The sequence below is a fragment of the Diadema antillarum genome, unplaced genomic scaffold, assembly GCF_040938485.1.
Source record: "Diadema antillarum isolate AM-2024a unplaced genomic scaffold, OU_Dant_1.0 scf00000172, whole genome shotgun sequence".
Taxonomy (NCBI): Eukaryota; Metazoa; Echinodermata; class Echinoidea; order Diadematoida; family Diadematidae; genus Diadema; species Diadema antillarum.
The window spans coordinates 1,479,008-1,491,945 of record NW_027271061.1 but is presented as its reverse complement, the minus strand read 5'-3'; the positions used below and the strand labels follow the sequence as shown (position 1 = coordinate 1,491,945).

General features: G+C 38.9%; 1 protein-coding gene across 1 annotated transcript in view; it reads left to right on the top strand.

Annotated features, from left to right (window-relative positions):
• The window catches only part of LOC139722828 (contactin-2-like), a 103,658-nt gene that overhangs the window by 65,923 nt on the left and 24,797 nt on the right, over positions 1 to 12,938 (top strand). The window contains exons 12-17 of the mRNA XM_071634122.1: positions 695 to 961; positions 1,621 to 1,818; positions 9,708 to 9,776; positions 11,425 to 11,548; positions 11,898 to 12,073; positions 12,640 to 12,774. Of these exons, the coding sequence (XP_071490223.1) occupies positions 695 to 961; positions 1,621 to 1,818; positions 9,708 to 9,776; positions 11,425 to 11,548; positions 11,898 to 12,073; positions 12,640 to 12,774 (969 nt within the window). The remainder of the gene's footprint in view (positions 1 to 694; positions 962 to 1,620; positions 1,819 to 9,707; positions 9,777 to 11,424; positions 11,549 to 11,897; positions 12,074 to 12,639; positions 12,775 to 12,938) is intronic.

Genomic DNA, 12,938 nt, shown 5'->3' with positions numbered 1-12,938 from the left:
GGGAGGTACATTTTACTCTATAAGTGTGAATTTTCATGTGAGTGATCTTTTTTTTTTGCGCTCAGTAGATTACAATGAATTTCACATATTCTATTCCATGGAATCAAAGATACAAAATATTAATACATACATTGTATTACAAGAAAAAAAAATTGTATACTTTTATTAAGGCACTAGTTTCATGCCGCACAAAAAAATTCTACACACGCGAAAATTTCCATTTTATGTAACTCCATATAGGGGGAATTTCACATTAGTAGTGACCATTTGGAAATCAGTGCCTTTTTGGTACTTTTTGATGTCAAACGTGACAATAAAAATGTTGTCATTTTTCATCACTGCCTCTTGCTCTCACTCTTGTGTTACTCCACCGAAACGATGATGATTTACTCTATGATTTACTGCAGTATGTACTGTATGTAAAGGCTTGAACATATTTATGAATTTATTCATGTATTTTGTAATTTTTACATTTTTTTGTACTTTATAGTGAATCGAATCATCCAGAGGGTTTGATCTGTCCCTTGGGAATCATGGATAGATTTGATGCTTTTCCATGAATTGACTGTAATACAGTGTAGGACATATTACTTTAAACATCAATATTTTCACGCGATTAATTTTTTTTATTGACCTATCACTCAATTTACATTTTATATTTTGTTTTTTGTTGTTTTTTATTTTTCTCTGACAGGCGTACCTGCCTTCGTGATGAGGCCTCAGAATAAGACGGTACAAGAGAACATGGTGGTCACCTTTAGCTGCAACGCAACGGGAATACCCGAGCCAACTCTCTCCTGGCTCTTCAATGGTGGCGCTCTACCATCATGGGGCTACGTGTCCGATGAGGGACGGATGCTGAGCATTGCCAAGGCCCTGCCTGAGATGATCGGAAAGTTCGCCTGCGTGGCGCAGAACGCCCAGGGTATCATAACGGCTGAAGCTTTTCTGGATGTCCTAGGTGAGTGGTGGTAGTGTAATCTGAATGTGATTTCTCTGTTTAAATGCAATTGCAGATTTCATTTTGATTTGTTAGAATTAATGCTATCTGAAAGTTTGATTATTAATGTACTTTTCCATTGATTTTTTCAAGCTGATTTGGTATCTCATTACCTCAGCAAAGGAGGTTGTTTTTGCCGGCATCGGTTTGTCTGTCTGTGTGTTTGCAAATTAACTCAAAAAGTTGAGAACAGATTTGGATGAAATTTACAGAAATAGTTGATAATATCACAAGGAAGAGATGATCAAATTTTGGTAGTGATTCAGGAATTTTTATGAATTTTTGCAAGGATTTTTTTTTGGCAAATTTGGGTCAACAAATGAGGGAGTTCAAGCTATGTGTGCATTGTATCTGAGGATTGCATACACACACTGAGCACGCACTCATGGTGCAGAGCAGGCAAAAGCTCATGAGGTTTGTGAACAAGACTTCTTTGATTATTTGTGGGAAATGAGGCAATTCTCAGCGCATTTGAATGGGTGGAAATGAGCTGCTTGGCAGAGAGGTCTGCGCTCTCTAAGTGCTTTTCTAGTATCTGTGCATGTATGTTACCCAGCCAGATAACATTTTTTGCACGCACTAGTTATATCATCATCTTCCCATCTATCGTACCCACACAGTGGAGCCGGTGGTAGACCCCCTGCAGAATATGACGCTCCTCGCGAACCGCCCCCTGTCCATCCCCTGCTCCGCCTCTGGGTCCCCGAGCCCCACGTTCACCTGGCTGAAAGGTCAAGATGTCCTGTCGACCGGTGGGAGGGTCACAGTGACGGCGGACGGTCTGCTGACCATCGACTCATTGGGCAATGCAGACGAAGGTGAGAACACAGAACATAATCACCACTTGCTTGCTCCGTATGAAATTTTCACGAAGTAGAACCGACAGCCTTTTTCCTGTCATGAAAATTTTGCATGCCAGCTGATTCTGGTGAGCCTTGAGGGTTTCAAAACACTTGTGGTATCAAATTGTTGCATATTTCTTCATTATTGAGCCCACAGCTGAGTAAATTCTCCGTGGAGATTGTTTGTGTGTGTTGTGGATATATGTGAATCACCCCGTGGAGGACTGTTTGATTTTCCTACAACACGCAATTCCCATAGACGCTTGCCCGAGTACACTTGGGACTCGTCCTCAACGGGTTAAGGAATATCGCTACCTCCTCAGTTTAATTGTTACCGATGTTGAATGCTTGTTCAGATTTTCTGTGCATATCTCTCCTTTACAGTGGTTAGGAGCTGCATAAGCCCTGGGGGGGGGGGGGGGGGGGGGAAACAGAGCAGAAAAAAAATTACAAAAAGGATATTAAAGTTAACACATCTATACGGCGTAATTATCTAGAAGAAAAAATAAGAATAAAACCATATCCCTAGATTACCATCATGGCAACTTTGCACCCAAGTATCATTGACTTTTTTTACCTTTTACACACAGAACATTATAAATCCATGAAGTAGTCCTCTGCTGGAACAGAATATGTATATTGCCTTCATTAATCACTCTTTGCACCCTTAAAATGTTCCCCTCACATTACCCCATGATACTTTATATTCTAAAGATACTTTGATATGTGCACAGCACATGATGTCAGATTGTGTTGATAGTGAGATTTTCTTCACACCCAAACATGTGATATTCTCGAGCTAGAAATATTCCCACTGACATGTTTCAGAATTTGAGTCAACTGATTTTCATAGTGATGTCAGCACGTGGGAAGTAGTGCTCATATTTCCATCGTTTTCTGCGTTCACACCCATTGGAAGGAAGTCCTTGTTGGTATATCTTGTCACCTGTCTTTATGCTTTATTACTTTATTGCAATTTCCGAGAGCCTGCGGATATCATTTCTGTGAACTCCTGATAACTCATACTCCAGGATTTGATTCTTGGATATCTTTGCCCAAAAGTTGTCACATGATTCAACATTTAAGAACAAAACCACACAAGTACACACACACATGTTTTAGAAAACATAAATGCATAAAGTCACACACCCTGTTGTCTTTTTCTATGTGATTTCAAGTAATTATGCACCTCAAGGAACTCTCCCCCCTCTATAGAGTTAAGAGCTTGGGCTGTGGTACATGATATTTCTTTACAGGAAGACAAGGATTGGAGGCAATCAGGGGTGACCCGTCTGAAATATGATCCTCCAGATATGTTGTCGGGAGTAATGGAGACATAAACAGGATTATTTTCACGGGGCGTTTCTTTCATTGGCCTTCCGAGGGACCGAGGTGACGACGCTTTGACACTCGTAGACCGTGGAGTAAAGGTGTTGATGTCTCCTGTATCCATTCCAACCAATTTATTTGGATACTATATTTTGTTTCTTCTCAATTCTTATTTTCTATTTTTTTGCTTCTTTTTGTTTTGTTTTGGTAGAAGTACACCAGAACCTTTCTGTATTTCACATTTGATAATGATAATGATAATAATGATAATGATGATAATAATAATCATCATCATCATCATCATAAAAATAATGATAATAATAATAATAATAATAATAATAATAATAATAATAATAATAATAATAATAATAATAATGATAATAATGATAATGATAATTACAACAATAATAACAACAACAATGAAAATTGCAGCTATTTGTACAGTGCACAGGTTCACCTTTTGGTGCTCATGGCGCTTCAAAAAAAATATGAAATGAAATGAAAACATGAACAACAAGTTGCCTGTTTGGAACCACTTAAAATACATTTATCTTTTTCGATCGGCATCATGAGGATAAGGCAATCATGTGAAATTGCAGAATAATAGATGCAGTGACATGCGTGTCCCACGCAGACACAAGCAACGTAGTGTGAGCGTTCTCTAGTGGCTCTTTGGCCTTATCAAATGCTACAGTGTATGCGAAGTTTATCGATGATAAGTATCTGAAGTATTTTCATCAGCACCATCATCTTTCATCTTATTTTTTTTTGTTCATAATCTTACTCATGTTGGCTGACAGGTGGCTCGTTAAAATAGGGAGTCTTGCAGCAGTGCACTCTGCTGCGATGTGAGCTCCACCAGCCAGGGATTGCGTGATGTTTGTCAGAATGTTAGAAACATAGTGGGAAGGGGAAGGAAAGAGTGTGAAACGTTGTTGTTTTTTTCGTTGTCGTTGTTTTTGAAAGGCTGGTACAATGTATGTATGATCTGAAGGGAGGGATGTTGCCAATTTAGGAATCAGTTAAAGATATTGCCATCTCCTTTCATTAGTGAGGAGAGAGGTTGTGCGGTCACATGGAGTTTAAGACTCCATCTGAGGTGTGGCATACTCATGCCTGTCCCGAGCTGCCGTCTCGTGGTCTGAATGTTCCATGGCGGCTGTTGGGTCTCACAACACATTGATGGTTGGTATAGGTGACATCTTCGTCAGTGGATGCCTGTCATTTCGCACTTGTTGCCCAAACCTAATACAAAATTGTGCGTGCGGGACTTAATTAAAGTAGGCAGTATCCAAGTGATGTATCTGTTTTTGCTGTGGAACAGGTCTCACTGCAAATGTGACCCCGGGTCACAGAGCCCACAGAATGTGACTCTGGTTGTTTATCAATGAATTGAAAAATGTGTGTTTTAGGTGTTTTCTGACAAAGTCACCTTTAAACAGAGCAACTCTTCATAGCCTCTTATCTCAAAAGCAGTATTCCTGTGTGTTTGATTTTCTATGATTATATCTGCTTGGGTGGAAGCATCATATTTTTAAGACTATAATTATTTTTGAGGCTGAGAAGCTCCTCTTTCAGCATCTGACCTTAACATACAAATCTTTGTTGTTGTTTTTTTTTTATTCTCTTATTGAAAGTATACACCCAATCAAGATTTTCTATGGGGCCATGAAAGTCCACCACTGCAGTATTTACTTTCATTGGTTATGCATGGTGTACAGTGGTGGCTTGATGGCTCGGGGCCACTAAAAATTGATTTCTGGCCACCAAATTTCCCAAAAGGCTATCTTTTGGTGGCCCGATTGGGCACTGGGAATTTAAAATTGATTGATTTTTTTTTTTCTGTTTCTTTCGGGCCATGGCATTTCTTTTTTTCATGCTACCAAAATTTCAGATTTAAAGATTTCAGTGGCCTAGAGGGGTCACCAGAGAAAAATTTAGTGTCGAGTCTTCAATTATATCAGACATGGACTGTGAAACAGTGTATACCAGGTGATGAATGTTCCCATATTAAATTGTTCTTTTAGAAGAGAGAATTTCTGTGTGTAAAGGTTTTGTGTTTCTTTTTCTTTTCTGTATTCAAACAGATTTACATGTACAATGTATGTAGTTCAATGTAAAAACATAAAAAGATCAAACTTTTTAACATCTAACTTTACATTTCTATCATGTTAGGTTCTTAGGTTATTACATATAGTTGTTATTTTCTATCATATTAGTTTGAATAACATATTTCTTATTGTCATGATTCCAAGCTGAGCTGGGCACAAAGAGAATTGTCGTCCTTTTTGACATGCTGAACACACAGCTTCCTTGAGCACAATACACGCATGTCCCTTTAACCCCGTCTGGACCACGAAATCAAAACACCATTGCTGCTCCCATGCACTGCAGTCTGCTGGCGGTAATGACAGGCTTAACGAGCAACTGTACACAAACGTCTATACTTCCTGTGAGTTACATGACTTGGGCCTTATCTCTCACCCCCATCATGTGCGCTGAATGAAGTCAACCTCAATCAAGAGTGGGATCCCCAGCAGTGAAAGTTTTGCCCTCTTTTTTAATACCCTTTTTGTCTTTTGGGTCCCCCTCTCCGGAGGAAGTGTTGGATGCTGATCGAAATCTGAGGGAAGTGAAAGTAAGATACCAAGCAAGATAGAGGGGGAATAAAAAAGACATGGAAATGGGGGGGGGGGGATTACAAAGAAGAAATTTAAGAGGAATAAGTTCTTGAGGGTGGGAGGGACATAGAGATTGAGACAATGCAAGTGGGCTTGAGATGGCAAATAGCAGAATTTTGCAAGGAAGAGTGAATTTCTACAGGGTACAGCAAATCAACCAGAACAGAATAAAACAACAAACATCAACAACAACAACAACCTCAACCTCACAGTGTAAAAGGGTACTCAAAGAAATCAATTAATCTTCTTGCATTCAGATTCTGGTATTTTTGTGTTGACTTTTGCACAATCTGCAAGACCCTATTAATAATAAAAGTCTGTAGCTACTTGTATAGCGCACAGGTCCACATATGGGTGCTTATGGCACTTGTACTCCTATTGCCTATATTCCCTGTTATAAAATGTGCACTGGTGCTAGTAGTTTATCAAACTGTCATTAAACCCATAACATTTCACTCAGTAGTAACACTGGAAGTCAGAAAAGCAGCAGGTGTCAAAGTTGTGTTTCAAACTGCTATCAATGCTAGAGAGATAAAAATGAGGATATTTTTCTGATTTGAAGTTTTGGTAATTTGTTTTTTCTCAAATCCTTTAGTGTAATCTGTCAGGTAAATTCAAACAGGTGAACATACTACCAGTGTAAATCCACTGATGTACAATGTATGTATAATGTTTCTACCCCTTGAAGTACAGTTCAAATTTAGAAGTATGTATACAATTGCCAAAGCAAATTTAAGAGATTAGAAAGGAAAGTTATGATCATACATTATTGTTCTTCAACATTTGATTCACATGAGACTGTTGCTATCATGATTGTTTAATTTTATTCTACCTGTTATAATAACACCAAAACTGAGGAGAGTTTAACTTTTAGGATTGGGAAGGGGTAGAACTGAAAGAATGAAGGAAAAAAAAGAGAAGTGAGCAGATGAAGAAATGTCCAAAAAAAATGGATCTTTTCCTCGTTCTGTGAAAACGAGGCCTCTGAGACTGGGGTCACAGTGAAAAGGTCGAAAACAAATTAAAACAACTTCAAACAAGCCTGAAATAGAACCAGTGAGAATGAGCTGATGCATGGTTGGAATCAGAGGTTAATGCTGGTCATTTTTTCTTCTTCTTCTTCTCTTCCCCCCCCCCCCCATTTTTTTTTTTTTTAATCAAGTGTGTCAATGCAAATAAGAGAGCCATGGGAAAGGTTTGAAAAAGGAAAAAAAAAAACACCCCACGTATTGAGCTCTCCAGCGAATGCAATCCGTCAACAGGTTGCCCGTAGCGATTAGGTGTTGCCAGCCTCCCGACGACTTATAGCACAAACAAGGCTATCAGGGAGGAAAGGCAGATTCTGGCGTTAATTGGGTTGTGCTGATCAGGGGCAAATTGTCTGTGAAGAGCCTGGATGTTGCGTTGCTTTTTCTTCTTCTTCTTCTTCTTCCTCGTCTTCTCTCTCTTTCCCTCTTACTCTCTCTCTCCCTCTCTCTCTCTCTCTCTCTCTCTCTCTCTCTCTCTCTCTCTCTCCAGGGGTTGTAATGAAGTGTGAATTTTGAGGGCTCAAGCACTTTCCTTTTTCCGCCAACCGTGACTAAAGGCCTGTTGCTTTTTTTTTCTCCCTTTTTTTTCTGCAAGTAGGGCAATGCTCCTCAGTATAATCTTTGAAAGTTTGTTCACATCGCAACCATGACCAAATAATTGTGTCATCGTGGAGTCAAAATCTGACACTATCATTATTGGCAAATTTAATCCTGGCTTTCTTCTATTCCGTGAGTCTACTAGTTTAATGCTAAGGTTCGAGAATATGTTTTGGTTTGGAATATAAATAATGGAAAGTTTAAATTTCAGATATCTAACATTATTTTGTACAAGCTGTCAAATCAGAAACTGACTCTCTTTGGAACAGAGAGTCACTTTGTTTGCTTCTGGTTGCACAAAATGTGCAAAAATTTCCACTTTTACAATATGAGTTTCTCTGAAGGTGAATATTTCATTTTCTTACTTACTACATATACATCTAATTGTCCCCGCCGAACGAGTTCGAGCAGGGGACTATGAAACGGGCTCCATACGTGTGTGTGTCCGTGTGTGTGTCCGTCCGTGTGTCCGTGTGTGCGTCCGTATGTGATCAAAATGTTCAATTTGCTACTTCTCTGTCATTTATGAGCCGATTTTGATTCTGTTTGCTTTATATGAGAGCACTACATGGGAGCTTTGAAACTTCTTCACAGAATTTCAGTTGTGACCTTTGACCTTGACCTTTGACCTATATTGTACATTTTGCTACAAAATGCTACTCCTTCGCCAGTTCTAACCCGATTTCGATTTCGTTTGCTTTATGTGATGGCATTCGTTGAGGGCTTCAAAACTTGTACACAGAATTTTGACCTTTGACTTCTTTGACCTTTGACCTTGATTTTTGACCTGTATTGTACATTTTGCTACAAAATGCTACTCCTTCGCCATTTCTAACCTGATTTCGATTCCGTTTGCTTTATGTGATGGCACTAGGTGAGGGCTTCAAAACTTGTACACAGAATTTTGACCGTTGACTTCTTTGACCTTTGACCTTGATTTTTTACCTATATTGTACATTAGCTACAAAATGCTACTCCTTCGCCATTTCTAACCCGATTTCGATTCTGTTTGCTTTATGTGATGGCACTAGGTGAGGGCTTCAAAACTTCTTCATAGAATTTTGACCTTTGACTTCTTCTACCTTTGACCTTGATTTTTGACCTATGTTGTACATTGCATGGCTACAAAATGCTACTCCTTCGCCATTTCTAAACCGATTTCGATTCCATTTGCTTTATGTGATGGCACTAGGTGAGGGCTTCAAAACTTGTACACAGAATTTTGACCTTTGACTTCTTTGACCTTTGACCTTGATTTTTGACCTGTATTGTACATTTTGCTACAAAATGCTACTTCCGGCGGGGACATATATTACGCATCGCGTAATTTCAACTTTTCCTTGTTTTGTATATCAAATTTTGCTGTGACCATTGAACAAAATACCTTTGGGCAGTAACTTGAAATTTTTCACATGCAGAATGTGTGATACTATATAAATATACTGAAGGAGCATTTGTATATCTACAACATCTGTGTTTAAAGGGATTGTATAGTTTTGGTTGAGACCTAATGTCAGGTTTCTAACATTTTTTTGTGAGATAATGAGAAATCTCTTATGAATTATTGAAGAGCATGTAATTCCATGAGGAATTCAACGTTTATTTGGTGAAAATCGATTTCGAAATGGCTGAGATATCCAAAACAGAGCGATTCTAATAAGTGTGGGACCCACACTTTATTACGATCGCTTTGTTTTACTTTGTTTTTGGATGTTTCAGTCATTCCAAACCCAATTTTCATCAAATAAACTTTGAATTCCTCTTAAAATTGTATGCTCTGTACTATTTCATAAGTGCTTTCTTGGTATCTCGCAAAATGTTAAAAGCCCAATTCTCATCTCCACCAATACTGTACTATCCCTTTAATAGTATGTGATTTTCATAGTCATACATATCGGGGAGATATCCAGAGATCTAAAGAGTATAGTATGATTGTGTATGTTGTCTGAAATGAAATCATTCTCTATTAATCAATGTAACAAATGTTTATTTAGTTTTGATTCATGGAGGATGTATATTATTCAACTTTTCTACATTCTGAGGAAACCACGACATATTTGACATTTATGCAATGTGTTAACAGATGTGTTTGTGTGTATGTGTGTGTGTGTGTGTGTGTGTGTGTGTGTGATGTTTGGGTGATTAATCATTTTCACTGTGACATGCTGTATATGGACACTTTCCCATGTATTTATTCTGTATTTATTTTGTGTGTGTATCTACATCATAGGATGGTACAGCTGTGTGGCTCACAATGATGTGGGGAATGCCCGTGAATCATTCTACCTCACAGTAATAGGTAAGTTATCTTGGCGATACATAATGTTGACTTCCACTGTCTCGAAAGCCGTATCATGGTTTAAAGGCCCAGTAATATGAGGATACTATGGGGTGGGAAGGCTGGCCCGGCTTAAAGGTGCATAGTCCCGATAGTGTAGAGGGCGCTGTTGATGATACTGCTGATCACTGTTAGCATTGATACGAAGATAACCGAAGTTGAGCTGTCATCAAGAGTAAAGTGCGTAGGTGTTGCTAAGTAACGTTGCCTTCGTTGTCTACTCTGCGCATCGCGCAGTCTGAAGTAATGCCAGGGTGCGTGTATATGTGCTTGTTATTATGACATCACAAAAGAAGTTTGCTAAAGCTGCCATCCCCCTCAGCCGAATCATGAGCCGAACAGTGATCCGACCACGGACTGCAGTGAATCTGACTTTTTCGGACTCGGGGAAGTGGGCCACAGTGTAAGCACTAAACAGGAGTCGATAGTGTAGGTCTCTATGGGAAACTTGCGCCGTGCGCCCGTGTACGCATTTGACTAAAACACCGGGACCATGCACCTTTAAATATATTTGAGAATCCTTGTAACAAATTATATAGAGCTTTATCACTGACCTGTATGTACGTACACACAGCCGAAGAATCTTGACAGCTAGGTGTCGACTGCTACCAATGAGCTATAAAAGCTTCAATGCACATATTCTTTGACGTGCACTATTTGTGATTTTCGAACGTACCCCAGTCGGCAGTGTAAGTGAAGATTGATTCAGTCAATCGAACCACCCATGAATTTCCACACGATTGGGTCTTAAAGTTTGTGCTGATATCTGAAAAATAAAAGAGTGAAAAGAATCAGATTTTGGTGGGTGAAGGGATTGACTTTTTTAACGACATCGTAAAAGAGCAAATTAGGAAAGCAATGAATGACAACCACGCAGGAAGTTGTACGTCAGCTTGCCAATTTGCCCTCCAATAAAGATATCGAACTCAATGAATTTTAATGACCTCGTGATTTAATATCTTGGTCTTGAGCCATCAAGTTTATGTGACATTAACAGTCTCCGTCGCCTTGATTTGTTGGAGTCAATCTAACAGGGTGAAACACCTGTCGAGCACAGTTTGTCTGCATTGGAATGGTTTGTAGTGACCATTTCAATGATAGTTATATTGTACTGTGATGATAAATGGGGAAAATAAAAAAAAGTGGGAAAGAAGTAGACAAATAATAAAATATGATGAGATGACAGTCTGCTAAGATGACAGGAAGAAATTGCATCATCCAGCCGCCCTCTCCTTCCCCCGAAAAGTTTCTTTTTGATGGAATTCAAATCAGAGCAATGTGGGATGGGATCCAAGTAATAGACACATGTACTCTCATTTCAGCTTGATGTGGTGTATGTGCTGCAGAGAAGGTGGTAAATTATATCACAAATTTCATGTCATAGACGAAGTGTAGAATACTTGTCAGTGCATGTAGTATATCTGTACTGTATTTCCAAGCAAGGTTACTTGATGACATATGTCTGAGGAAAAATGGTTTGAAGCATACATGAACCTTTCGATCTTATTTCAAATATTGATTGTGTCAGTTGTGTAAGAACTGATATGCCATTGAATGTACAAATCTTGTGTGATGATCAAGAGCTCAATTGATGATCTCATTTGCATAGATGTACCTGGGCAGCCAGTCATCCTGACAGCATCACCGGTGTCAGCCACATCAGTGTATCTCGTGTGGACTGTCGGAGGAGACGCCGGCGACACGACACACTTCCAGATCCAGTACAAGCTGAGGTGGGACAATATGATTTCAACAGAAATGTGTTTATAATCCTGCTTTGTTCATGTATGTATGCATAATATTTCTCTCTGCAAAACATATCATCACCTATTGACAATCTACACACCTACAGGTGTATGTGTATTCATGTTCATATCTCTCTTTTCTGTCTGTTCATCCATGCATTCATCCATCTGCATATATACCAGTCTATATATTGACATATTCGTTGATTGATATACATATCTGCATTTACTGGGCACTGGACATGTCTTTGTTTTGATGATTGTACAGTAGACTTCCTTGTAATATATTTCTACTCTTTTTTTTAATGTGTTTGTTGTCGTGGCCTTTTATTTCCAGCTCATCACAAACATGGCTGACATACGTTGACAATTTAGAAGTGATGCCTGGTAACCAAACCTACACCCTGCACAGTCTACAGGAGAACAGAGAGTATCACATCAGGGTGCTGGCAAAGAATGTGATTGGTCAAACCCCCAGCACCATGGAGATTGTGACCACGCCCGCTGTCACTGGTAAGACTTTGAGATCAAACTACAAGTCATCCTAGGATTATCAATTTTACCAAGTTTGTAGCCATATGAGTTACATTGTATATGACAATGAATTTCATTTCATGCCATTCACACTTCAGTTTTCACTTAAAAGATATATGTGATATGTTCAATATTATTGGTGATAAAAAAAAGGAAGTTGTCTGTGAGTCTTTTCTTAGCTTGCATGAAGTTGTACTATGCTTTCACGGGGATATACGCGCTCCTGTTTACATGACAAATTATCTTTTGTCATTTTTAAGTGTCATTCAAGCTCTCTGTAATTTTTGACTTCTTGTCTTATTGTTGATACATTATTATCACAATTTTTGTCATTATTGTCACAAGTAGTAGTACAGTCGTATTTGTAGTATTTTGGTATTGTTTTGACATTGTTACAATTTTGTTATACAGTGTAATTACCATCACAAACAATTGTCACATATCATTGCATTTGTTTGGGTGGTTATAAGTAGCAGCAGCGATAGCAGTTACTGTAGTAGTATTCAATAGGTTTTGATCTTTCTCCTTGGTTGTGCTTTTCAAAGGTCCATCTGCTCCAAGGAATTTCCGTGTGACATCGTTCAATGCCACAGCAGTAGGGTTGAGCTGGGAGATCCCTGTGGACAGGAATGGTCCAATCGACACGTACCTCGTAGAGTACACCAAGCTCAACACAAACGGTTAGTAACCTTTCTGCCATGTGTTTCATTTTGCTCCACCTTGGGATACATTTAATGTCATGCTATATTATAACTTGCAGTAGAAGATTTTGTCAAAATGATTGTTCCTAGCGCAAAGGGACTGAACAGTGTACAAGTTTATTTGTTATCACTGCGTAGATATA